Source organism: Macaca fascicularis, chromosome 6 (genome assembly GCF_037993035.2).
Source record: "Macaca fascicularis isolate 582-1 chromosome 6, T2T-MFA8v1.1".
Classification (NCBI taxonomy): Eukaryota; Metazoa; Chordata; class Mammalia; order Primates; family Cercopithecidae; genus Macaca; species Macaca fascicularis.
In genome coordinates this window covers 146,319,388-146,346,261 of record NC_088380.1, presented here as the reverse complement: position 1 = coordinate 146,346,261, position 26,874 = coordinate 146,319,388, and the positions used below count along the sequence as shown (strand labels likewise).

Genomic DNA, 26,874 nt, shown 5'->3' with positions numbered 1-26,874 from the left:
GGGAAGGAGCTCAGGAGGCTGGGAGGGGACACTACTAACCTGCTTTCACCTCGCAGGCTGGCTGCCCGGTGTCTGAGGAGTCCTGACCAACGTTTCTGTCTCTCTCTCTCCCCCTATCCCTGTCCACCTGTCTCTCTCCCTCCACCCCTCCCTTTCTGACCCTCCTCTCTTCTGCACTGCCAGAGCACCTTGGATTTGAATTAAAGGGTATGAAACCTCTGTGTGTCACTCAGCACCATCTGCGTGGCCCCTCTTCACAGCCTCCGATGCCATGTGTGCTGAATGTTTGGTTTCCTTTCCAAAAAATGGACAAGGGATGATTCCAAAAATCTCTCCTGGCCCCATCAAGATGTCCTATCATAAACTATGTTGATTTAGAAGGAGATGAAAGAAGCTCACGAACAACAGGGCACTCAGGGGTTCGGACCATGGCCCTCAGTGTACAGTAGCATCCCTCACATAGGGGAGATCTATTGCTAGGAAGGCTCAGAGGGGAGGGCCCTCTCCTGAGCTGAGTGCAGCCCCACAGGCTGGCTGGACAAGAGACAGGCCCCACGTGTGAACATGGCCCCTCGAAGGGCTGGTGTCCAGGAACCACAGAAGCCTGGTTTTAAGAGTTGTGCAGAGAGGCATCCCTTTCCATTTGACTTCAGTCTTCTTTCCTTTCCCCATTTCCATGTCCATTGCTTTTCATCCTGCACCAGGCCAGCAGCTGATAACTCTATTTGCCTCTGTCCCTTCCCTGTGTCTGTCTGCCCGGCTTTGCCATCTGCTTGAGGCTGTCATTCCCTCCATGATCTGACCCCACATTGGCAAGACCAGCCGGGGTCTGGGTTGGGCTGGCCTCTAGGACCTGCCCCTTGTCTCTCAGCTCGGAATCTTAAATGTGTCCTCTTGCCACCTGCTACTACCACCCTCTGGCCCCTGGAAGACTCCTTGGGCTAGAAGGGACTTTAAGGGGTTAGTGTTTCTGGCTCTCTGGCTTTGTGCCGGGAGGCTCATCCATGGTCTCAAGTGTCCAGGCATATGACAACAGGAGAGAGGCAGGGGCTCAGAAGGTGGGGGCTGCGGTGGGGTGGGATCTCAGACGTAGTACAGAGCCTACCATTATGGAAAGGCTGCTCTCGTGGCTGATTTGGGGAGGCCTCCTAGCACCACCACCTATCCTCTATCAGCTGTTCTCAGTAGAAGATAGATTGCAAAGTTTGTGTGTAAGAGTGCATCCGTCTATAGCAACTGGCTGTGATGGGGTGGTGGGAGAGGCATTGAGTCTATGTGGGGTCTGTGATGGTGGCAGGGTGCACAGGGGTGAATCTGCAGGTACGTGTGTGTTGTTGAGAGTATATACCTTGTGAGGTCTCTCAGGGCAGGATTGGCAGCAGGTGGGAGGGGCTGTGGAATGCCTTTGTATCAAGGGTTGAACATTGTGCAGGTGGAACTGTGAGTGCGTGGAGATGAGTATGAGTGTGCACATATGTCAGTGTCTATAAGGCTGGTCTGTATATTCACCCACTCACCAATGCAACAAACATCTATGGAACAGAATTTACCCGACACACAGTCCCTGCCCTCCTGGGCTCACATTCACAGGTGACAAGCAAACAGGAAAGACATCAGGTGGTGTTCAGTGCTGCAGAGAAAATAAAATGAGGTAATGGGATAGTGCCTGGCTGGAGTGGGGTGCTAGTGTAGCTAAGTGGTCAGGGAAGGCTTATCTGAGGAGGTGACATCTGTTTTAAAACCTGATGAAAAGTGGCCAACCCTGTAAACAACCAGGGGGGAGTCCTGCAGAGGGCGGCACAGCAGGTATAGAGATCGTGTGGTTGGAGTGGGCTTGCCTTGTTCAGTGGATGGAGAGACTTCCTGCAGCTCTGAAGCACAGTGAACACAGGGAGAGGACCACAGATGAGATCCAAAGGGAAGGCTGGGACCAAGCAGCCGGGGGCCTCAGAGGCCATGGTAAGGCTTTGGGTTGCATTCGAGTCGCAGTGGGAAACCGTCTTGAGTTTCTAAACAGGGGAGTAAAATGATCTGCTTTATGGCTGTAAATAAATGTAGCTTTGGATGGACAATAGCCTGGGCTGGGGGCAGGGTGGGGAGGAGTGGAAGCAGAAAGACCCGTCAGAAGGTGACCATCTCCAGGTGAGAGGTGACACCATCCTGGACTAAGTTGGAAGCAATGGAAATGGTAAGGCTCAATCAGACCCAGGATCTACTTGGGAAGAGGAGCTGCAACAGGACTTGCAGCTGGATCTGGCATCAGGGTAGGTGGGAAGAAAGGGAGTAATCAAGAATGAGCCCAAGGTGTGGGCCCTGAGCAACAGGAAAAGTGGTGCTGCACCCATGAGCTGGGAAGAGTTGAAGAAAAGTTTGGAAAGAGGGTAAGGAATCAGGGGTTCTGTTTGGTCATGACCCTTGGATGCATGAGTCTGGAACCCAAAACGGCCCAAGCAGGATGCAACTGATTAAATGCCTGCAGAGAAAAGGACATGAATAGCAAGCAGAAAGGGAACACAGATGACTCCAATAGGAAAAATGCTCAACCTCACTCATGAGTGAAATGGAAATAAAAACTACACTGAGACAGCACAGTTCACCCCCTGGAATGGCAAACTCAACAAGTCTGATAACAGCATGGAGTGAGGGGAACCAGTCCTGTCATCCATGTCTGATGAGACAGAGGCTGCCAATGGGTGCAGACTCGATGGAGGGCCATCTGGCACAATCAGACTTCAGGGAGCAGTCAGGGCAGGACATATAAATTTGAGAGTCTGCAAATAGATGGTATTTAAAATCTGAGTCTGAGTTAAATCACTAAGGGAGAGAGGGCAGGTGCAGGAAAGAAAGAAACCTGAGCCCAGGCCCTTCTACCTTCCCAGCCAGTAGAAGAGATGAAAGCATGGCTAAGACAGAGACAGGTCAGCCAGTGAAGTAGGAGGGAGAGAACCATTCCAAAGCCCAGGGGGAGTGGGCCCCAGAAGGAGGGGATCAGCCGGGAAGGAAGCAAGTGACCTCAGGACTTGGTGGCCTGGAGGTTGTTGGTGCCTGTGACCAGAGTGGTCTCAGAGGAGTGATGGAGACACATGCCTGACTGTGAGGCAGGTGAATGGGGCATGAGAGCTAGAGCCAGGGCTGTGGGCACAGAGCCAAGAGATGGGGACCTAGGGTGGAGGTCTGGTTGTTTACAACTCGATCCGACTGTGTGTCAGTGGGCATGGCCGTGTGTATGCACCTATGGCTGGAGTGTGTTAACTCTGTGTGTGTGCATATGTTTGTGCAGGTGTGTGTGTGTGAGTGAAGGGGTCTGTCTGTGAATCAGATAGGCATAGTTAGAAATATCTGTGTGTCTGGAGGGTTTGTAGCCCTGGATGTTTCCTGGTGTGTACACCTTTGCCGCAGGATATGCTGCAAGCCCAAGAGGTTAGGGACATTTCCCAGGGCTCCGCCAAGGCATTGAGGTCCAGCCTCCACTTCCCCCTGAGCTGGGAGGAGGGCACAGTGTGGAGGGACAGCCAGCAGGTGTGGTATGCAGGGGTGGGGTCTCTGGGCTGTAGCCTTGACTATAGCTAGCGCTGTCACCTTTTACTTTTCCTTCCTCCTGGCTTTCTCTGTTTTAGAAGGATGGGGGTTGCCCCAGCAGCAGCAGAGGGTAAAGAGGACAGTTGGCCTTTGGGAGGGCTTTGAGGCCCAGCCTAGCTCAGCTCCTCAGCAAGGGTGGGGTCTGTTCCTTGCACACCAGTACTTTCCTAGATGCCAGGGGTCCATGGTGCCACTGGCGGGCTTCTCACAAGCAGAGACAGCAGGCCTGGTGTGGGCCAGGGCCACACCCTGACCAGGCTGCAGGGATAGACAAGGCATTCCCATGATCACTACCATGAAAAACAACTCCTCTTGGCCCACCAAGGTTCTTTGCAGCTACCAGACCACTGTGGAGCAAGGCAGGGTTGCCTGCCAGACTGGGCTGTCCTCCCCTGCTCTACAGCCTCGGGAGCTTTGCCTCCACTCCATCCCTTCCCATTCCCCTGCATTTTCCACTCATGTGCTCTGGGCAGGCATGGGGCTTGGGGAGGGGAACTCAGGGGGAGTTGTGTGTGACCAGATCCATGGGTGGGCGGGAGCTGTGGGGGAGTGGAAGGCAAAAGAGAGCGTGCAGGAGGGAAGGAACTGGCTGGAGAGAGAAGGAATGGAAAGGAGCTGGGCAGGACCTGAGCTGGGGAGAGCCTATGGCTTTGGGGGCAAAGGGGTCTCTGCACCACTATCCCCACGGGGTCTGCCTCCTGCCCCACCCCTCACATCCCCCCTACCTCTGCAGAAGCCGAAGAGCTGTACCAGAAGAGGGTGCTGACTATCACGGGCATCTGCGTGGCTCTGCTGGTCGTGGGCATCGTCTGTGTGGTGGCCTACTGCAAGACCAAGTGAGTGTCAGGCACTCGGGCTGGGGACAGGCCAAGCCAAGGGATGGGCCTCCAAGAACGTTTGTGAAGGAGGCTCTCCTCCCCCACTCCACTGGAGGCCTCTACACCCTCCTAGGCCCCAAATACCCCTCAGGGGCCTCTGCAGCTGGGTAGGTGTGGGGCCAAAGAAGTAGAGGCAGAGGGTTGGGGAGACAGGCCCCAGGGCACTGACGAAGAATGGTCACGAGCACAGGGTTTGGAAGAAGACAAATCTGGGTTCAAATTCAGCTCTGCTATTTCCCATGTAACCTTGAGCAAATTGATGGTTCCTCATGGGAATGATCCTGGTATGTACCTCAAAGGACACTGTGAGGACCTGAGCAGGAGCGTGCAGCTGACCCCACAGGCTCCTGGAGCAGGCGCCCTGTCAAGTGGGCAGGCACCGGGTAGTGTTGTGGAGGAGCGCAGAGAGGACAGCTGCATTCCCAAAGACAGACAGATGCCTCAAAGCACTGCCTGACCCCACCTTGGGAGCAACTGACACAAGAGGACAGAGAAGGCGGGGTTGGGCCCCCTCTGGGCAGAAGAGAGGTAGGGGCAGAACCTTGGGGCAAGGAGAATAAGGGAACAGAGAGGGAGCCGGGCAGTACAAGCTAAAAGACAGCACAGATGAGGGTCAGCTGTACTCCCGGAGCATGAGCAGCCCAGACTAGCTGGAGCAAAGGGCCAGGGACGGGAAAAAAGAGGGCATGAGTCTAAAGGATAGCTGGGACCCAGATGGCACCATAGGGCCTTGGATGGCGAGCTAGGGTGCCTGGGTTTATCCAACAAAGGCACATCTATAGCCTTTGTTGGGTAAACCCAAACTCCCTAGCTCGGCATCCAAGGCCCTGTGACCTTCTGATGTACTGAAAGATGACAGGTTTGTAACAACTGCTCATATCTGGAAAGCAAGGGTCTGGACTGGACAGAGCTAACATTCTGGGGACTGAGCCCCTGGTCTGGACTCATGCTGCCCCATCTGTGGCATCTGAAGTCCTGCTGGCCTTGTCTTGAATGAATCCAGGACCAGAAAGTCTGGAGGAAGGTGAGGAGGGAGTTGGGGCCCAGTGAGCCCAGAGGAGACTGGGCCCAAGAGGGAAAACTGAGTCTAAGAATTGGAGAAAAAGCAAGCCGCCTGTCCTGCCCCCAATGCATTTACTCACTTCTTCAACAAACATTCATTCAGTGCCTGCTGGACACCAGGCCCTGCCTCAGGCCTATGGCCGGTGCTCTGAGCAAGTGGTCCAGTGTCATGGGACACCTTTTAGAGGCACCTAACCTTGGCTGGGGAGCAGGAAGGGTTTCCCTGAGGAAGCAGCATTTAGGCCAGGGCCTGAGAGGTAAACAAGAGTTAGCATGTGAAGAGGAGAGATATTCCAGGTGAATGGCCTGGCATGCGCAAAGGCCAGGAGGCCAGAGAGGGCAGGGCATAGTGGGGGATCAGAAACAAGCTCACCACAGAGGCAGCTAGCTGGGGTGCTGGGTGGGCAGCGAGAGACAGGGCTGGGAGAGAATCAGGACACTAAGGCCCAATAAGGGGGTTTTATTTTCATTTTTGCAAGTACTTAGTAGGTGTATATGTTTATAGGGTACATTAGATATTTTGAAACAGGCATGCAATGCATAATAATCATATCATGTATTCTATTCATCCCCCCAAGAATTTATCCTTTGTGACCTTGAGCAAACTGATGGGTCCTCATGGACATTTGTGTTACAAGCAATCCGGTTATACTCTTTTAAATGTACAATTAAATTATTATTTACTATAGTCACCCCATATGCTATCGAATACTAGGTCTTCTTCCTTCTTTCTAACTAGTTTTTGTACCCATGAACCATCCCCACCTCCCTCCCAACCGCCCACTTCCCTTCCCAACCTCTGGTAACCATCCTTCTACTCTATCTCCATGAGTTCACAATGAAGGGTCTTAAACAGGGGAGGGACATGATTAGATTTAATATCAAATAAATTGAGCATTTAATATGTGCCAATCTGAAGTAGTCCCACAGGCCCTGACTCCCTAGCCACAGCACCCATTTTATTTTCTTCATGGCACTTCATTGAAAATATCTAGTTGATTTCTTTGTTTATGTGTTAACCATCTGCTTCCTCTACTGGCCTGCAAGTTTCAGGAGGATGGATTCCCTATCTACCTATCTATCTTCTCTGCTCCAAAACAGTGTCTGGCACATAGTGACAACTCAATAAATACCAAATGAATGAATGAGGGAGAGAGAGAGGGAGTCAGCACTGTGCTTGAATATTTCATATACTTTTAATCATCAATAGTCTTTGGAACAGATAAATGATCATCCTGTCTTATAGATGAGGAAAGTGAAACATGGAGAGCTTAAGTAACTTGCCCGGGGTTGCATAGCTAGAAAGGAGCGAAGTTCTACTCTCTGGGCAGAGCCAAAGCTCACTGCCACGACGCTCAGGTCCTGTTGGATTCAGGTGGTGGTGATGCTGCAGGGCAGCTTGAGTACAGGGAAGAGCAGTAGCCATGGCCGCCCTGGGCAGGGGGAAAAGCTGTTTCCCTAGGGAGATAGCTAGGGAAGTTCATCGTTGGCGAGTGGGGGGAATACCAGTCTCACCTTCCCTTCCCTTGTGCAGAAAACAGCGGAAGCAGATGCACAACCACCTCCGGCAGAACATGTGCCCGGCCCACCAGAACCGGAGCTTGGCCAATGGGCCCAGCCACCCCCGGCTGGACCCAGAGGAGATCCAGATGGCAGATGTGAGTGGCTTTCCTGAGCCCCCTTCTGAGCCCTCAGTGGACAGCCAGCCTTCTCATGCCCCCTGCAAGGATGGGTCAGGGCAGCAGCCAGCCTGTCCCATGGCCAGCCTTGCCTGCTAGGCACTGCCTCATCAGGATGGCTGGCCTTGCTTTGCTCACTTCCATAAGGAAGGGGTGGGGGTTGATTTGCTGGAGCCATCGCTGCCCCAACATCAAGTCACTGTCACCCAGTGGGTCTCCCCAACCAGGAGCTCAGTCAGTGCTCATCACTTCCCTGTCCCCAACAAGAAAGAGTTGATTTGGTCCCCAGTCACTAACTCTAACCCAACTCTGTCTGTTCCAGTATATTTCCAAGAACGTGCCAGCCACAGACCATGTCATCAGGAGAGAAACTGAGACCACCTTCTCTGGGAGCCACTCCTGTTCTCCTTCTCACCACTGCTCCACAGCCACGCCCACCTCCAGCCACAGGTAGGCACCACCAAGGCCCATGGAAACTTGTAGACTCAAAAACTTCATCGGGCACAAAGTGCCCACTTACTCCGACATCCAGAGCTATTCAATACCCTCCCCTGAGTTTGCCACAGGAATCACAGCACACCTTAGCCCCCTCTCCAGAACTGCAGAGGCCAGTCCACACAGCACAAAGGCTCAGACAGCTCAAAAATAACATGGCTGGCTCCCTTCTTCCCTAGGAGCACCAGGAAATAGTCAGGGCCCTCACATACTGGCCCCTGGGGCTGGGCTTCTGAGCTAGGTAGCTAAGGACCACGGTGGTGGTAGGGTCCCAGACAGGAGGTCTAAGGTAAGGCTGGGGGGAGGCTGGTTGCAGGGAGGAAAGAAATGGGTCTCTGCACATTACAGCTCACCCATGCATGGGACCCCAGCTCTCCTTCTTCCAATACTGGGGTTGGGCATTTGCAACAATCCACATCACCCCAGAGTGGAGAAGGGCATTGAGCTAAGGGAGCTTGAGGTGGAAGAGGAGCCAGGGAGGTCCATGGAACCACACCTGCTGGGCAGCCCTGCCCCTTCCTGACCCCTCGTCTCACCCCATCTGGCTTTCCCAGACACGAGAGCCACACATGGAGCCTGGAACGTTCTGAGAGCCTGACTTCCGACTCTCAGTCGGGGATCATGCTATCATCAGTGGGTACCAGCAAATGCAACAGCCCAGCATGTGTGGAGGCCCGGGCAAGGCGGGCAGCAGCCTACAACCTGGAGGAGCGGCGCAGGGCCACCGTGCCACCTTACCATGACTCCGTGGACTCCCTTCGCGACTCCCCACACAGCGAGAGGTCAGTTCCTACCCCCTGGCCTATGCCCAGCCCACTTAGCCAGAGGGCTGGCACCACTGGCCCAAGGCTGACCCTTAGGGCCCCTCAGAAACACTCCGAAGAGTCTAATCTCCATTTTTCAGATGGGAAAACAAGGTCCTGGAAAAGGTGAAATGGCCTCCTCAGAGCCATCAGCATGTTAATGACAGACTGGGACTAGAGTTGGGCCAGTGGACCCAGGTGGACAGTGACCATCTAATTTAATTGTCCTCCCAGGACACTTTTCACACTAGAAAAAAGACATTATTAATAGTTACACTGGAACATCAAGAACAAACAGGGAGCTGGGTGTGGTGGCTCACACCTGTAATCCCAGCACTTTGGGAGGCCAAGGCGGATGGATCACTTGAGGTCAGGAGTTTGAGACTAGTCTGGCCAACATGGTGAAACCCCTATCTTTACTAAAAATACAAAAATTAGCCGGGCATGGTGGCACATGCCTGTAATCACAGCTACTTGGGAGGCTGAGGCAAGGGAATCTCTCGCACCTGGGAGGCAGAGGTTGCAGTGAGCTAAGATGGCACCACTGCACTCCAACCTCAGCAACAGAGCAAGACTCTATTTAAAAAAAAAAAAAAGAACAAACAGGGGCTATTCTGGACAAACCAGGATACATGCTAGAAGCTCCATGTCCCAGCAGGAACAGAAAGACACGAAGATGGAGTAGAATGAAGAGTGGCAGGGGAGATTGTCTTTGAGGACACTGACCAGCACAAGATGGACATGAGCCAAGAATGATGGCAGGCCTTGGCAGTATCAGCAACAAGGTCCCACAGTTCAAGGCCTTGTTGGGTTCCTAAGCAGTGGATGCAGTAAGAACCACGAAACGCCCCTTCTTCCCTGACTCCAAGCCAGGAGTCACAAGGGCCAGCACCCCTGCCACCTTGCTCAGCCCTGAGTGGTCCTCAGTAAGTGGGGTCTGTAGGAGGCGAGCAGGGAAAGATGAGTAGTACTAAAAACTCCAGACCAGGGAGTGGGGAGAGGAGCAGATATTCCCCTGCTCTCAACTCAGCCTACTCCATGCCAGGCCCTGTGCTGGGCAGGCCTGCCTGGAAATCCAGAAATGGCCTGCCAGGTTCCTGCTCCTGAGGAGCTCCTAGTCACAGAAACAAACCAAGGAAGCTTACAGCAGCCTATGGAAAGTGCTAAACATGACACCACAGCAGGGCAGAGAGACCCAGTCTGACTGTAGGCTCTGGGAAGCAGCCAGGTTTTCCAAGCCCAGCTCCACCTGTGTGATTTGGGGCAGCCTGATCACCTCTGTACCTTGTTCCCTCAGCTGTAGAACAGGGAGAACAATAGCTACTATGCATGGTTCAAGTGAAGGCCACCTGAGATCATGTGCACAGAGCTCTTTGCCTCATCCCTGGGATAGAGCTCATGCTCACTAGGTGTAGCTATTTATCAATCATAACCACAGCAATGAGACTCCTTAATGGGTGGTAGGAAGGGGAGAGGCAGGAGAGCAGGAAGAAAGCATTCCAGGCACCGGGAACAACTTGAGCTGTTCCAACAGAGGCACTTAAGAATAGGGCTGATGAGTGAGGTGCCTGGAACAGGGTGGGCTGTAGGGAGCAGAGGAGCTGGGCCTGAACAGGCAAGCTGAGGCCAGAGAGACTGACCCTGGGTGGGTAAACAGGAAGACCTGCTTCAGCAGAGCTGTGACATTACAAGATTGCTCTGGGAACTGCATAGAGTGAAGGAGGAGAGACCCTGGGGTGGACCCAGGTGACCACATGTGAACAGCTGGGCCCAGGATGGGGTGGAGACTGTGCTTCCAGAGAAGGGAATGGGTAGGGCTTGGTGGTTAATTAGATGTGCCAGTGGGAGCGGGAAGAGGGAAGAGTCAGGCAATGCAGAAAAAATCATAATGGGGACTCCAGGCTGGTTCCAGAGAGCAGTGAGGTGCCCAGCTGTGCAGTTTGGAAGGGAAGCATGGAGGTGGGTGGCCCCCGTCCTGAGGTGACAACGGTGGGGCAGAAGGCTGATGGGCTTACAAGGGGGATGTGAGCACAAAAAGGGACAGGTACCTGGGATCCAGCCTGGAAGATATTAGCAAGGCCAGACTTCTGAAGGAGCTGGTGGTGTGGGGATGGGTCTGTAGCCACAAGCAGAGACACCTCAGTGGGATTTTGGTACTCCCCGAAGCAGGTTTTGACTTCACTATAAGAAGGAGTATTTCCCTCACTGGAGCCATCAGGGCATGGAAGGAATTGCCCTTGTGGGGCAGTGAGTCCAGGTCACAGGGGTATCTGAATGGGGACTAGTGGCTTCTGGAATTGGGCAGTATGAGTCCTGGTTCCTGCCTAGCCTCAAGTCACATCCCACCTCTGCCACTTCTTGGCTGTGTAAATCCTGAATAAGTTACTTAAATGTTCTGAGTGTTAGTTTCCTGTGTGTAGAATGGGACTGGCGGAAGGGTCTTACAGAGCTGCCGTACTAAACCAGATGGAACATGTACTATACCCCAGTGTGAGCCTTACCCCCTTGACGGTGAGCATTCCCACAGCAAGTGACCATTCATGGAAGCTCACCCGGGTCAGGCACAAGGGCTAACACATCCCCCGATACATCATCCCAACAGAGCTATGGAATGAACACCATGGTTACGCCCGCGTAACAGATAAGGAAACCGAGGCTCGGAGAGGTTTAGGAAATTGCATAAGGCCACTAACGGTTGCCGCCGTCATTCTTGCAGGCGGGGTCTCGGGCAAGGTTAAGGCAAGTCTATGTCCGCCCCTCCCACCCTACCCCACCCCCAACTCCCCCAACCCCTCCCCCGCCCGGCCTGGCCCTGGCCCATGCCTCTGCCTCTCCCCGCAGGTACGTGTCGGCCCTGACCACGCCCGCGCGCCTCTCGCCCGTGGACTTCCACTACTCGCTGGCCACGCAGGTGCCGACTTTCGAGATCACGTCCCCCAACTCGGCGCACGCCGTGTCGCTGCCGCCGGCCGCGCCCATCAGTTACCGCCTGGCGGAGCAGCAGCCGTTACTGCGGCACCCGGCGCCCCCCGGCCCGGGACCCGGGCCCGGGCCCGGAGCAGACATGCAGCGCAGCTACGACAGCTACTACTACCCCGCGGCGGGGCCCGGACCGCGGCGCGGGACCTGCGCGCTCGGCGGCAGCCTGGGCAGCCTGCCCGCCAGCCCCTTCCGCATCCCCGAGGACGACGAGTACGAGACCACGCAGGAGTGCGCGCCCCCGCCGCCGCGGCCGCGCGCGCGCGGCGCGTCCCGCAGGACGTCGGCGGGGCCCCGGCGCTGGCGCCGCTCACGCCTCAACGGGCTGGCGGCGCAGCGCGCAAGAGCGGCGCGGGACTCGCTGTCGCTGAGCAGCGGCTCGGGGGGAGGCTCGGCCTCGGCGTCGGACGACGACGCGGACGACGCGGACGGGGCGCTGGCAGCCGAGAGCACGCCTTTCCTGGGCCTGCGCGCGGCGCACGACGCGCTGCGCTCGGACTCGCCGCCACTGTGCCCGGCGGCCGACAGTAGGACTTACTACTCCCTGGACAGCCACAGCACGCGGGCCAGCAGCAGACACAGCCGCGGGCCGCCCCCGCGGGCCAAGCAGGACTCGGCGCCACTCTAGGGCCCCGCCGCGCGCACCTCCGCCTCGCCCGCCCCACTGTCTTTAAGGAGACCAGAGACCGCCTACTGGAGAGAAAGGAGGAAAAAATAAATAAAAATATTTTTATTTTCTATAAAAGGAAAAAAGTATAACAAAATGTTTTATTTTCATTTTAGCAAAAATTGTCTTATAATACTAGCTAACGGCAAAGACGTTTTTATAGGGAAACTATTTATATGTAACATCCTGATTTACAGCTTCGGAAAAAAAAAGAAACAACAACAAAAAAAAAGAGAGATGGGCCAATTTTTTGACTCTTTAATAGAAACCTATTTTGTGGTGCCTTTTGCTGTACGCTCATCTGGGGCTCCGGGGGAGAGGTCTTGGTTGCGGGGTGCTGGGAGTGACAGCAGGGAAAGAAGAGGCTGCGGGGTTCTGGTGGGGGCGAGGGTGGGGGGCCGTGAGGGGTTGGCCCTGAGGAAGAACTGAGGATAGAAGTAGCTTTGCTCTCAGGCAAGAGCTGGAGTTCCCGACCCCTGGGAGGAGAGGGCCAGGACCCTAGGCTTGGAGCTGGAGCTGGGGTAACTTCCAGGGGGAGATAAAGACACAGCTACCGGAATGGGGAAGCCCTGGCTACTCACAGCTGTTAGAGGAGGAGGGCAGAGAAAGGTCTCCCCAAGAGCCTGGGCCCAGGGAGGTGGCAGCTCTGCCAGGGGCCCAATGTTGGCGGCTCCTGTCCCCCACAGCCTCCAGGACGCCCCTCCGTCCTCTGCAGCACCTTTGTTTACAGGTCGTCTTTTCTATTTTACACCTGCATGTCCTTTGCATTTCAGATTCTTTAGATTGGATGCATGGTCACGCTGGGACCGAGAAGAGCCACTCGACAGTGTATTCCCCTTTTAGCAATAAAGTAACACCATTTCCTTCTCACAGGCTGCCTCCCAGCCCCCAACCCACCTGTGACTTCCACTCGTCTCCAGTCCTACCCTCCCACCCCCAAAAACTGGATCCACTGCTAATTTGTCAAAAAGGTAATTGTTTAAAAAAAAAAAAATCCCAAACAGAAACAAATGGGAATCCTGTCCTGAAATGTCTGAACACCTGACTGTCGACACTTGAACATTTTTATATTATAAATAAAATCAGAAATAACTCCTGTTTGACTGTGTGTGCCTAGCCCCAGATGAGGAGGGAAGTCAGAGCACAAAGTCCCATGGTGGATGTGGATGATGCTAGCCTGGAGGTTGGAGGGGGCCAGGGCAGTCCCTGGAAGGAAGTGACCCTCTCTCCAGTCTCTCTGGCCCCAGCTCCCAGGACAGACTCCAACCCTCCTCCCACTCCCAAGAATATTTACATGGTGTCCCCCCAGCTGCTGGGGAACCTGGCCAAGGGACTGACACAAATTGCTCTGCTTCAAACTCAGCGTTGGAACTCTGGCCCAGTTCCTGCCCCGGATCTATGGGCCGGACTGAGACAACAATTGCCAGCCTAGGTGGGTGAGGAGGGATGGGTTGTGGGGTTGGTACTAGCACAGCCGAGGCAGGGTGACCCCTGGACCCTGAGGCATGTCACAGGCAAAGTCCGGACATGCAAAGTGGCTTGACAGGTACCCTCAGCTGCCAGGAGGACCACAGCTGCTGCAGCTCATAAGCCCACAGGGTGTTGCTCTTTCCCCAACTTTATACCCCCTCGGAGCCAGGCCTGTCTAAACCCGCAGCCCTGAGGGAAAGTACATGATTTCAGTATGGAGAAGGCAGATGGAGGCCCAGGGTTCAAAAGCCTTTCCCCTCATCAACTGATTTAGTAAACCAGTGTCCGGCACCGGAAACTATTCGCTTCTAGTCAGACACATGGACGTCTTCCACCCAAACAGCCGAGGTGGTTGGCATGCACACTTGCCTACGCCTGTGTGTTTGTGTGGGTGTGGGTGGGTGTGAATCCCCCTAGGATGTGTGTAGTCAGAGACCTACAGGTGGGAGGGACAGAGAGGCTGCGGGTTGAGAGGGCTTCGGCATCAACAGGGCATAAGTTCAAATTCCAGCTCTGCGCCTCCTAGCCGTGTGACGTCTCTAGGCCAGTTTCCTTGCTGGGAAATGGGTGATGCAAATACCTATTCCAAAAGGTTGCTGTGGAGATTATAAAGTACAGTGCTGATGCTGGCACGTGATAGATGTCTATTACATGGCTGATTTGATGGTGGTGATGACAATCTCCTGTGCCTTGCATCCTTGTATCACACAGCCAGAGTGACAGAAACTAGATGAGAGGGAGGCGATGGAGAAAAATAAAGAACGAACTGAAGTTATTGTATTCATTATGGGGACGCTGGGAAAAAGTACCTGCTACAAAAAAAATTTAAAAAGGAAAATAATGAACTCAATCCTGCATAAACCTGCAACTCACTGGCCCTTCCCGGCCCCCTTCTGTTGATCTCATCCAGGCCCCGCTGCTGTCTCTGGGTTTGTGGTTGGCTTTAAAATTCTCTGAGAGCCAGTTATTCTTCTATGTGACCTGTGGTTTCTGTAGGATCCCAAATTAACTCCATATGAACTCTTGGGGAACCCACTGACCTTTGTCTGATCCAGCTTATTGTCCTCATGTGACCTTTCCGAGGGCTCTAGGTTGCTGTTGCCTTCTAAATTTTAGAGTCAGAAGCTACCCAATGAGAACACCAATCTCTATATGGCCCTCAGTTAATTCTGAATGACCTCTTGGTGAACTCACCAACCTTTGCATGAGCATCAGGTACCTTCATTATATGCTCTGAATCCTACAGTACCTGCCATACGTGCCGAGAGTCCAAGGCCAGAACCTAACAGAGTTCTTTCCTCACCTGTCATCCACCCATTCATTTCACAGGTATGATTAGGACCCAGGAACACATGTGGCCAGAGAGGCCCCTTCTCCACTCTGCCTCTCAAACCTCTGCCTTGGGGAGCCTTCCCAGTGGCCTTTCAGGACGAGTCGCAGTCCTGTCAAGCTACTTCCCTACCACCGCACCGTCACTGGAACATATAGGACGACATTCAGGCAGCTTCCCAAGTCAGAGGCTTCGTCCCCACTTTCCCAGTTCTTTCTTTCTCTTCCAGGTCATTTTTTGGCTTCTCTTTCCAGCCCCTCCCAGAGACCCAAGTGGTAATGGTAACTGCCTGTTCTCCCCACGAAACTGTGAGCCCCATGACGACCGGCAGTCAAACTTCCTCCCACCACATTCCCATCACCCTGCCCAGCGTGCAGCACACAGTTGGCCCTCGTTGAATGAGAGGATGAAGGCGCAAGAGACACTGTCCTCAAGGGACAGCCCCCAGAAGTCCCTAAGCCCAAGGCCACTTCCCAGGACCACCAGGTGGCGCAAACCACTTATTGTATGTCACCAGTCCTGGATTTGGACAGTCCTAGAAAATGGGCATGTTGGAGACAGCAGTTGTGCGGGGTGAGGATCCATTCGAATGCAGGAAGAAATATTAGAACTTTGACTTAGATTTATTTTCATCTCATCTTTTTAAAATTTCTATTTTTGTGTATGTTTTATAATGTACATGATATTTTAGTACAGTAGTACATGTATATAATTTACAAATAAATAATTATACAATTAAGGAAGTGAACTAAACATTTTTTTACTGATGGGAGGCACAACCCGTGCTCAGGAAGCACATCTGTCCACAGCTGCCAGAGCTCCCGGCTCTGCTATCCACTCACCCACCCTCGGGAAGTGAAGGGTGGGACACTGACCCCGAAAATCACAGGACTTCTGAGGCAGCGTGGAGAAAGTACAGAGAGCTCTTTTGTAGTGCCACATTGCGTTTTCAATTTCATTTAAGTGAACATTGACTTCCTCTGAGCAAAACGAAGGGGCCAGATGGTTTGGTTCTAAAACACACTTCAGCTGATCCAACTTAAATAATCAGAATTTAAATCACTACATCTCTCCACATAATCAAAAGTCCCTTGCCTCAAATGTGAGTGGGCCTGTAAAGTTAGATACTTAGTTGCAAGCCTGGCTTATTTTATTAACTAAGTATGTTACCACTGACGCCAAATTGCTGGCCAAACTACAGTAATCTATTTAAATAATAGAGAGGATTCGCTCTTCATAGCCTCACTGAATGTGCCATCACCCCCACCCACTTGTCAGTTGGAAAAATGCAGGGCTTAAAGGTGCTAGCTAATCCGTGATCGTCAAGTGGCAAATTTCTCCACTCTTCCCAGATGCGGCCTTGGCTGAGCCTTTCTGATTCACTAGACAAATGAAAGAAATAGCGACAGAAAAACAATCAGTAACTTGTCATTCCACCTTTTCCCACGACCAAGAATTAATGGCTTCCATAACCGTCCTCCGACAAGCATCTTTGGGCTTGTTGACAAGTGGCCATTTGTGAGGCAGAGTGTCTTTTATTCCTATAGCAGTAGATCTGTCCAAGAGGCCACCTCTGGAGCTCAGAGACCTGGCAGCACCAACATAAAGACCCAAATATAAACAAGGCTGTGGTCCCATCCCACTCACACCCCAGGATATCCATGGGACAAATGGGGCGGTGCATACACGTTCTATTTTTTCCAAAAGTATCAACTGTAAGAGCAGTGTAAGTCACAGGTCAGCTGGAAGAGGGAAAAACAGGGCAAGGGAGACCAGCACTGCCTCCCCCTTCCCTCCTAGGGCGTCAGGAATGCCAGGGGGCCAGGTGCAGCCATCCTTCCTAACAGGGGAAGCTCCAAAATAGGCTTTTCCTTTATCTGATTTCATCCTTTAACTGATTTCAGTTCCAAAACCATCTTTCAGGGTTTCCTTATGTATACATTATTCTTATAGATGTATATTTGTGTCTGTATAAAAAGGAGACAGTGTGATCTCAATGGATGAAAAGAGGTGGACGTACATGTGAGTGGAGTCAACTTGACACTGAAAGGGCACAAGCCTGGGTCCCAGATTATTGTGATGTGAGGCAGGAGACCTGGGCATGGTTCTGGAGGCTGCTGGGAGGAGGGAGGAGAGGATGGTGCTGGTGGTCTGCAGACCTGCTGCTGGTCAACTCAGAGGAAGGAAGAGGAGAAAGGGTGGGGTTCCAGCTGAGACCTGGAGTCAAGACCTGTCCTCACACACAAGAAGATGAGAGGAGCTTGATGAGAAGAGAAAGACCTGGGAAGACAACAGCCCTTCCAGCTTCTCCAGCGAGGTGGTGTCTAGAGCATGCACACAACTGGCCTACAAAATGAGGCTCCATGGTAGAGAGGAAAACAAAGGCTGGGGAGAGGGTCTGATGCCCAGAGATGCCCAAGGACGCAAGGAGATCAACGCCACAAACAGCATCTCCATCTCCTGGGCCCACAGGTTTTCTGCACCCCTCTGGCTGCCCATCAACTGACTGGAGCTTGGTCCGAGTGGCCCCTGGCTGGAATTGTGCTCACCGACCCCACTGGGGACATCTGCCCATCCTGGGGTCTGCACATCCATGTCAGCTAAGTATCAGGCCCAGTGGCATCCTTTGTGGTTTTGCTGCCAGTCACATGGCCCTGGCTGAGGGCAGGACTTGAGTGTGTCTTCCGGAGAGAAGGGTCATCCCCTTCCAGAGTGGCCAGCCGGGCCTCAATCCGCTCCAGATCATCTGAGCCCACTTTGATTTTCACAGCCAGGAGGTGGATATAGGTCTCATAACGGCTTTTCTGGGGAAAGGCCAAACACAAGGTCAAAAGACAACAAAAGAGGAGAAAAGTATGTGCACCTTGTATGACAAAAGACTGATTTCCTCAATATGCAGAGAGCTTTCACAAATCGTTAAAAAGAAGATGAACAGTCCAATTAAAAAATAAACACGGGACATGCACATAAACTTCATTCATAATTTGAAAAATCCAAATAATTGGCAATGATTTCTTGGATATGACACCAAAAACCCAATCAACAAAAGTAAAAATACACAAATGGTACTACACCAAAATTTAAAACTTCTGTACATGAGAGGATACAGTCAACAGAATGAAAAGGCAACCTACAGAATGGGAGAAAAATATTTGCAAGTCATATATCTGATAAGGGTTTTGTATCCAGAATATATAAAGAACTCTCAGAATGCAACAACAGAAGACAACCCAAATTTTTTAAATGGGCTTGAATCTACATTTCTCCAAAGAAAGCATACAAATGGCCAACAAGCACACGAAAAGGTGCTCAACATCATTAGTCATTAGAGAAATGCAAGTCAAAACCACAGTGAGATATCAATTCACACTCTTACTACTATCAAAAGAGCAGAAAATACATGTTGGGGAGGTTATGGAGAAATAGACAGAACCCTTGTGCTCTGCTGGTGAGAATGTAAATGGAGCAGCTATTATGGAAAGCTGGTGGTTTATCAAAAAGTTAAAAATAAAATTGCCACATGATCCAGCAAGACCATTTCTAACTATAAACCCAAATGAGTTGAAAGCAGGGTCTTGAAGGGATATTTGTATACCCATTTTCATAGCAGCATTTTTCACAATAGCCAAAAGATGGAAGTAAGCCAAGTGTTCACTGATGGATAAACGGGTAAACAAAATATGGTGTATACATACAATGGAATATTATTCAGCCTCATCCCATTTATGCCTAGTGTTCCATTATTGGAACGTTGGAGTTACTGGAAATAACTCATGGGAGTTATTTATATCATACTGCTCAAGGTCATCTCCAAAGTCTGATTTTTCATCAAAAAAAAAATTTGACCTCCAACATAAATAGGTTAAAAAGAAAGGAAATTCTGACACACACTACAACATGGATGAACCTTAAGGACATTATGCTAAGTAAAATAATTCAATCACAAAAAGACAAATTATGTATGATTCCACTTAGAGTAATCAAAATCATAGAGGCAGAGAGTAGAATGGTGATTGCCAGGGACTGAAGGGAGGGGAGAGTAGAAAGTTATTATTTAATGTGTACAGAGTTTCAGTTTGGGAAGAGGAAAAAATTCTGGAGACTGGTTATACAACAATGTGAATAGACTTAACACGGCTAGCTATACACATGAAGATGGTAAATTTTATATTACATGTCTTACTGCAATTAAAATGTTTTTAAATCCAAATTAAAATAGTAATGAGGCTGGGTGTGGTGGCTCACACCTGTAATCCCTGCAGTTTGGGAGGCCAAGGCGGGTGGATCACCTGAAGTCAGGAGTTCAAGACCAGCCTGGCCAACATGGTGAAACCCCATATCTACTAAAAATACAAAAATTAGCCAGGCATGGTGGCACGTGCCTGTAATCCCAACTGTTCAGGAGGCTGAGGCAGGAGAACTGCTTGAACCTGGGAGGCAGAGTTTGTAGTGAGCCAAGATCATGCCACCGTACTCCAGCCTGGACAACAGAGTGAGATTCTATCTCAAAAAAAAAAAAAGTAATGAGATACTAATTGTTAAACCTATCAGGTTAGTAAAGATTAAAACGTTTTGCAATGCCCAGTGCTGGTGAGAGCATGGAGAAATAAGTACATTCACAAATTATTAAAGGGGTTAGAAATCAGGGCAAACATTTAAGAGGAAGGTTTGGCAGCATCTGAGGGCCTTCGTCTGAGCTTCAGCCCCTCACCCCTGTCAGGGAAGGCTGGCACCCTGGAAGGACTGGGGACTAAGGGTCGGGGACCCTGTTCCCTGCCAGCTGCCACGTGAGCAAGCCCCTTTATCAGTAGGCTTCACCTCCCCAGTCTCACATCAGGCCAGACAGGAAGGAGAAAGAGCAGGGCGCTGGGCTTTGCAATCCAGCCCCTCAAGGCTCACCTCAAAGGTGAGATAGTGCTCCTTCAACCGGTACTCCTCGGCCTCCTTGGACTTGATGCCCCTCTCGACTGGGTGACACCTGTGTTCGGCCAGCTCCGCAGTCAGCTGTCTCAACTTATTCTCATGAGACCGCAGTTGCTCCTCCTGGGAAGGCAAATCGTGGACTGTGAGGCCTTACTCTCAGGATGTCACGGAGTGGCTCAAATCCTGTTCTACCAGGAGCTGCTCCACCAGAGGCAAATGAAGGCCTAGCCAGGGTCACCAAACTGTGGTGACAGAGCCAGGCTCTGGACCCGAGGGCATGCTCCTTCTCCCACCTCCCTTCCTCCTCTCGCTGCTCCCATCAGCATCAGCTTTCCTTGATGCCCCCTAGCTCAGGAGACAAGAGATGCTCACGCTTATATGTGGACATAGACAGTCCCTGACACAGACACACAATGACCCACACACACAACCCAGCTCACATGCACTCCCATGCGCACACACAAACACCCCGGCCCAAGGCCAGCCTGGCCCAGCTATCCCCTGCTCCTTATCATACACGCGTTCTCTTACATTCATGCCCAGACACACGCAATGGTCACAGACCCAGGATCACACCTGGTGGAGTGACAGGCAGAAACACTGTCACTGATGGGCGAGCGCACACACATCCCACCCACTACAGGACAGCCAGGCCCCCTGGTGCTGTGTGCTCATGCGTACATGTGTATGAGTCACCACCTGTGTGTTTACACACGTGAATGTGTGTGGTGTGTGCACGTACATGGTATACATGCATTGCACAGGGGTTCTGGGCAGAAGCAGGAGCCCAGGAGCTCAGTGGGGAGACCCAGGACAAGGCCTAGTGGGAAAGACCACTGGCAAAGAGGAAGTGTGGGGCTTCCGCTGCCCTCTGCCTCTCAAGCTCTGGGCCACCATTTCTCCTGTCCTCTCCAAAGAAGCCCTGAGAGCCCGCAGCATGGGTGAGCTGGGTTTTCTAGGATTACAAATAAAACATTTAAGGATAGGTGAGGGCAGCAAAAGAGCACTGAATGAAGAGTCAGCCAGGTATCACCTGTGTGAGCTCCCTGTGACACAGTCTCTTGCATTTGTGCCCAGGTGCACACAAGACCACCAACTCTCAGTCACATCCACAGGGATGCACTAGCAGAGAGGCAGCTCCATGCCAACTGCCACAGCCACAGCCCCTGTATGACGTTCCTTGGTCTCCCCATCTGGACGTGGGGGTGGGGTGCATGGGATGGAGAGAAGAAGTGTCCTTCTCTGGTGTCCTTCAGCCCAGGATCACCCAGCCTAGAGACAGAGCTGGGGTGGGGCTGCTGGATGGGGGCCTGGGCTGAAGATGGCAGCCTAGAGAGGCAAAATCTTGACCCAGGAGCATGTACCTGGCAGAGGCGGGTGGTGCAGGAGGGCAGCAGGGGCCGACAGAACTTCTTCATGGAGCTGACAGCGGCTGGGAAGGCCGGGGCAGAGAAGATGGCTGCCACCAGGTTGATCCTGAGGATCCAGGACAGCATTTCTTCCTTGCTCCTGGGGACAGGACGGGGAGAGAGTGCTGGCCTCTCACACAGGACTCCCTGTCCCCTACTCAGCATCACATACCCAGCACTGGGCCTTGTCACTAAGAAGGCACCAGTACCTCTAGATGAGTGGGTAAAGGGGAGAGGGAGGACGCATGGGGGCTAGATGGGCCTGGCCAGAGCTATGCAGGGAGCTCCCTTTCTATCCCAGCTCCCAGGCACACCAGGATTCTCATGTGAAAATCAAACTTCCCAGGTTCACAGCTAGTGGCCCTGGAGTGAATGGGTGGGAATGACCGTGGACTGGGGATCATCAGAGGCAATGGCAACTGGGCGACCCTCACAGTCCTCCTGCCCTCCCCTGCTGCCTGCCCAGCACTGGCACTGTGATCCTGAGGCCTCATCCACCAGCCTGCCTCCTTGCAAGCTCATGTGCACTCCAGTCTCAAGTCATAGAAAGGCGAGAGGTGGTAGAAGGACAGCCTTACAGGTTACCTGGAGGGTGCATCTTTCCCACATTTAAAGCGAAGGATGATTCATAAAGATGCCACCTGCCCCACATTTCAGACTCCAGAGCACTCAGCAGCCCCTGCAGGGCTGTTAAACACAGTTGCTGGAGCCATCCCAGAGTTTCGGGTTCAGTGGGTCTAAGGCAGGGCCAGAGAGACTGCAAGTGATGCTGAGGGGAACCACACATTGAGAACCGCTGCTTTGGGAGGACCCAGCTGTCGGTCTGGGTCATGTGGATACACATGCTCTGTTGCTGACTCATGGGAAGAAGAGGGGTTGTGTGCTGCGTCACTGCGGCCCTAGGCCGCAGGTGGGAGTGAGGGGCTCCAGCTCCTACTCACGGTGCCTGGAAAAGGAATACCCTCCAGTCGGCAGTCTTAAGCTTGAGCACGTTGGACTTCTTGCTGTAGTCAGAGGCCCTGGTGGCCAGAGCGTGATGCACGCGAATGGCGTTCTTCAGGTCACCCTCCGATAGAGCTTTGTCAGGCCTGTACTCATCCTAGGTGGGGTGGGATGGGTGAGCTAGGGTCACTGACCCACACCTTCCACTCTCCCCTCCCCTCACTCCTCTCTGTCTAACCCTATAGCTCCCTTAATTTTCTGTTCCTGCTGCCTCACCCACCCCAACAAGAATCCAGGCATCCCTCCCCTTACCCCAGTTTGTCCCAGAGGCCTGAACAGGCCTCACACTGAGGGTCCACTGAGCGACTGGGCACCAAGTTCTCCCAAAAACCTCCAAAGCCCTGAGTGGGCCCAAGTCTGGGGAAGAACCCAGCATGTGCCTGAGTCCCAGGTCCTGCCTGGGGCCCTTGGGGTGCCACAAGGCTGGGGTGGGATGGGACTGAGCTGGCCCTTTCTGAGTAAGGTCTCTGGGGCAGTCTCTCACCTTCTGCAGGTACAGGATGGTCCCTTTGAGCACCGCATAGAATTTCTTCCAGCCACGCCTCCCACGGGGCGCTGGAGAGGAGGGCACTAGTAGTGTGGCTGCAGTCACTCTCTGCAATCTCTCCAACCCCACCTCCCACTACATGTCCACCTGTATGTTCATCCCCAAGGAGTGGTCTGGGGCACCCCCCTCTGTGCCAGCCTCCCTCCCATGCCCCTCTCCCAGCCTGACACCCACTCCTCTTGCCATCCATGTCAGCATGAGTCTTCCGGGTCAGGACACCGTGCTTGTAGGTGGTGGCACTGAGCGCCTGTGGGACATCCAGGAAGGGGTTGCCACCATCCAGGATTCGCGTCACCTTCTTCGTTCCTGTCCCGAACTTGTCATCCACCAGCTCAGACAGGGATTTCCTCAGCTCGTCCTCATCACTAGGGAAGTACTAGGCCTGAGTACCACCTCCAAGGAGGCCTCAGCCCCGAATCGTCATGGCCTTCCCCACCAGCCTCCCATCCAGGATCCAGGGTCAGGGAGGAAGAGCAGCCCCAGGAGGCAGAGATGAAGAGATTCCAATTCCAGACCACAGATCCAGATCTCTGACCCCTCCTCTCATCTCCACTTCCAACCTCTGACCTCTGATCTTTGATTTTTGTCCTCTAAGCCCCAAATGTCACCCTTGATCACAAATGTGGAGACTTTACTGTCTCCAGGTCTCCCTTCCAGTCTTCCTTTTCCTCTCTCCATCCCAGGGAGCACTAACCGTGGCCAGACTGAAGCTGCTGCACAAACCGCACCAACATGCTGGAAGAGGGAGGCCAGCAGGTAAGACCCTGAAGTCTGGGCCCCCACGAGAGCCCTGGCAGAAGAGTGCCAGCTCTTACCCTGTGGGGTTGGAGTTCCTGCCAATCCCTGCCTGAGGCCTCTACATGGACCTGGCTGCCCTGGGGAGCACAGCAGAGCCTTTCACGGTCTCCCCAAACAGCAAGGTCAACAACCCTCTTTCCTGATGAGACCTACAGGTCTCACTGCCTTTGCAGGGGAAGAAGTTAGAGGGCACTCTCCCCTTCCCACTGTCAGTAACAGTCACCACTTAAACGTGGACATATTCTACAGGTTATAGGGGCCTCATGCCTCCTGTCTGCCTACTTCCCAAAGGGAAAGGAGCGGTCATCAATGGGAATTGGAACACTATCCCCATATAGAAAACCAGCTGTGGACATCATAGAACTAAAGTCACAGTTCAACCTATTCCATAACAATGCAAACATTGCACTCTTTTTCTCAATACAGAAGATGAATCCAAAGAGGAATTCAACACCAGGTGTGAGCCAGCTAGACACAGGTGTCGGGCCCTGGATTGGGAGGGATCAGCACCATGGAGAGTGGTCAGAATGATGGACCTGCACCCCCACACTCCCCCTCCCAGGGATGCAAGCTCCCCATACCTGTGCCCGTAGGCACTACTCACATGGCCCATTCCAGCTTTTCATTCTTGATGGAGTTGTAAAGGGTCTGGGAGAGGGAAAAGAGAGAGGGGGGAATTCAGGTGAAGAGTCAAAGAAACCCCCATCTACCACCAATAACGTGGGTACGGTGAGAGATCACCTTTTCAGCCAATAGGGCAAAGTGGGTGTTTGATTCATACTTATTTGTTAGATGGGTAAGTGAGTGGGTGGGTGGATGTATGGATGGGTGGTATTTAATTATGTGATCACTTAATGTGAATCTCCCGTAGGAGACTGTAAGCTTCACAAGGTCAGAGGCTGTCCATTTGTTCACTACTGAATCTTCAGTGCATAATCCAGAACTTGACATACAGCAAGTGCTCAACAGGGTAGATGAATGGATGGGAGGATGAATGGGAGGATGGGTGAGGGAATGGATGGATGGGGAAGTGGACAGGTGGAAGATGGAAGGATGGGTGGGGAAATAGGCAGGTGGATGGGTGAATGAATAGAAGATGGGTGGGTGGATAGAGGGTACATGAGGAAGATTTAGGGGTATATGCATGAGGATGTGGGTGGGCAAATGAATGTCAGGGTGTTGGGTGGATGATTGAGTAAATGATTGGGTGGATAGATTTGAGGATGAATGGGTGGGTGGGTTGGTGAGTAAGTGAATGGGTGGGGAATAGGAGGTAGGGGGATGGGTGAGTAGATGCGGAGATGTTTGTCGAGGTGAGTAGACGAGGGAGTGTTTGAAGAGTACAGGGTGTCTGTGTGGGTGAAAGGTGAATGGGTGAGTGGCTGCTATGTGGGGAGTGGGAAGGGGAGGTTTGGGGATATATATATAGGTGATGGGTGAATGGGTGGGTATATGGGTAGGTGAATGATTGAGTGGCTGGGTGGATGCATGGGAGGATGAGTGGATGGGTGCAGAAGTGGGTAAATAGGTGAATGAGTAGATGGGGAGAAATGGATAGGTGGATAGTGGGACTGGGATTGTTTGATTCACAAATATGTTCTTAACAAATGCTTCTCAATGGTGAAGAATATAATATAGTAAGAAGAGTGATGGAGACAGTGTTCTATGGAACATTGGGGTTTGGATAGAGACCTCCGAACTCATTATTCAACTACCCCTGTAGTATTATAAGATTCTTCAAACCCACTATTTAAAAATGAAGCTGGCTGAGTGCGGTGGCTTATGCCTATAATTTCAGCACTTTGCAAGGCTGAGGTGCGAGGATTGCTTGAGTCCAGGAGTTTGAGATCAGCCTGGGCAACACAGTGAGATCCCCAGGCTCTACAAAAAAAAAATAAAATAAAATAAAAATAAAAATCGCCAGGCACAGTGGCATGCACCTATAGTCCCAGCTACTTGGGAGGCTGAGGCAGGAGAATCCTTCAAGGCCAAAAGTTCGAGGCTTCAGTGAGCCTTGATTGCATCACTGCACTCCAGTGTGGGTAACACAATGAGATCTTGTCTCAAAAATACATAAATAATAAAAATGAGCCCATCACCAACCCACCAAAAACCTGCTCCTTTTCCTCAGTTCAGAAACAACCAGACTAGAAAGGCTAGAGTTCCACCCTTCACTTCAGGTTCAAAAGAAAACTGGATTCTCTTAATTCCTGGTGATGTTGAAGGAAAGAGGGGGCTTTTCCTTGTGGTGACAATAATGATGTTTGTGGTGAAGGTGGTGGTGGCGGTTGTGGTGGGTGGCAGCTATGACAGTTGGTAGCAGTGTTGATTATTACTGTGACAGTAATGGTGATAATGGAGTACTAAAAACAAATCTCACAAAGCCTTCCCCTCTGCCTAACTCAGGGAACACAGAACAGCCAAATGTTGAGCTCGGTGGTTTCTAACTTTGTCATCATGGCCCTGCACCCTGTGTTAAGGGCCTGGAATGCCAGGATTTCATGGGGCAGAGACCTCTCTCCTCTCTATCCACACAGGGTGCAGCTAGTGGGATGGGGACTCTCAGCAGATAATACCTTCAGCAGGTCTTTGGCAAAGTCTTGGCCATCATTCAGCTGGTCCAAGTTGGCAATGAATTGCTGACAGGACATCTTCTTGCCAATGTTCTGTAATGGAGAAATGGTTCTGCCTAAGAGTAGGGAAGGAGGCTGGTGTGTTCCCCACACACCCTGCCCTGCCCAGCCAGAGGGATGAGGCAGTGTTAAGGGCAATAATGAAAATTAAATTGCATGAATTTTCTATTGTCTCCAAGAGTTTACAAAACTCTTTCTCACAGTCAGAACTGTGCTTGATTGTCAAGCATCTTGAGAGGTTGGGCTTCTTCTGCAGCCCAGGTGAAGGAGTCGGGCTGGATGAAGAGTTGTAAGAGCTGACATTTGCCAGGTGCCTACTGTGTTCCAGGTCTTGTGCTTGACATGCATGATCTTATTTCTTTCTCACCCCAAGGAGAAGGTGAGGTGCCTGTTTTTATTGTCCCCATTTGACAGGTAAGGAAACTGAAGTACAGGAAAGTGAAGTGACATGCCCATGATCACACGGCAAGGAAGTGAAAGGGCCAAGTGTGTCTGAAACCAAAGCCCGTGCTCTCACCGCTACTCCACGGTTAACTCTCCCAAGGTCACTCAGCACCAGGGCTTGAAACCCGGCCTCTTGGCTTCTGAAGAGAAGCTCTGCATATTCTGCCACAACTGTC

General features: G+C 52.1%; 2 protein-coding genes across 21 annotated transcripts in view; one reads left to right on the top strand and one right to left on the bottom strand.

The window, feature by feature from the left end:
- Positions 1-13,236, top strand: part of NRG2 (neuregulin 2) — a 266,404-nt gene extending 253,168 nt beyond the window's left edge. For 4 of the 13 annotated variants that reach the window (XM_065546860.2, XM_045394948.3, XM_065546859.2 and 1 more), the window contains 6 exons: positions 184-207; positions 4,313-4,415; positions 7,054-7,177; positions 7,521-7,648; positions 8,248-8,475; positions 11,338-13,236. In XM_065546860.2, coding sequence (XP_065402932.1) covers positions 184-207; positions 4,313-4,415; positions 7,054-7,177; positions 7,521-7,648; positions 8,248-8,475; positions 11,338-12,103 — 1,373 coding nt within the window. In that variant the 3' untranslated portion in view covers positions 12,104-13,236. Of the gene's footprint in view, positions 1-56; positions 208-270; positions 1,960-4,312; positions 4,416-7,053; positions 7,178-7,520; positions 7,649-8,247; positions 8,476-11,337 lie in introns of those variants that run through there. The other 9 variants (XM_045394951.3, XM_045394950.3, XM_073994402.1 and 6 more) reach the window with 6 other exon arrangements.
- Positions 13,237-15,546: 2,310 nt separating this feature from the next.
- The window catches only part of PSD2 (pleckstrin and Sec7 domain containing 2), a 55,569-nt gene continuing 44,241 nt past the window's right edge, over positions 15,547-26,874 (bottom strand). For 5 of the 8 annotated variants that reach the window (XM_073994410.1, XM_073994409.1, XM_073994408.1 and 2 more), the window contains 8 exons: positions 26,198-26,287; positions 24,226-24,269; positions 22,998-23,188; positions 22,761-22,831; positions 22,216-22,373; positions 21,230-21,374; positions 19,842-19,985; positions 15,547-17,746 (listed from right to left, as the gene is read on the bottom strand). In XM_073994410.1, coding sequence (XP_073850511.1) covers positions 17,543-17,746; positions 19,842-19,985; positions 21,230-21,374; positions 22,216-22,373; positions 22,761-22,831; positions 22,998-23,188; positions 24,226-24,269; positions 26,198-26,287 — 1,047 coding nt within the window. In that variant the 3' untranslated portion in view covers positions 15,547-17,542. Of the gene's footprint in view, positions 17,747-19,841; positions 19,986-21,229; positions 21,375-22,215; positions 22,374-22,760; positions 22,832-22,997; positions 23,189-24,225; positions 24,270-26,197; positions 26,289-26,874 lie in introns of all 8 variants that reach the window. The other 3 variants (XR_012414164.1, XR_012414165.1, XR_010587646.2) reach the window with 2 other exon arrangements.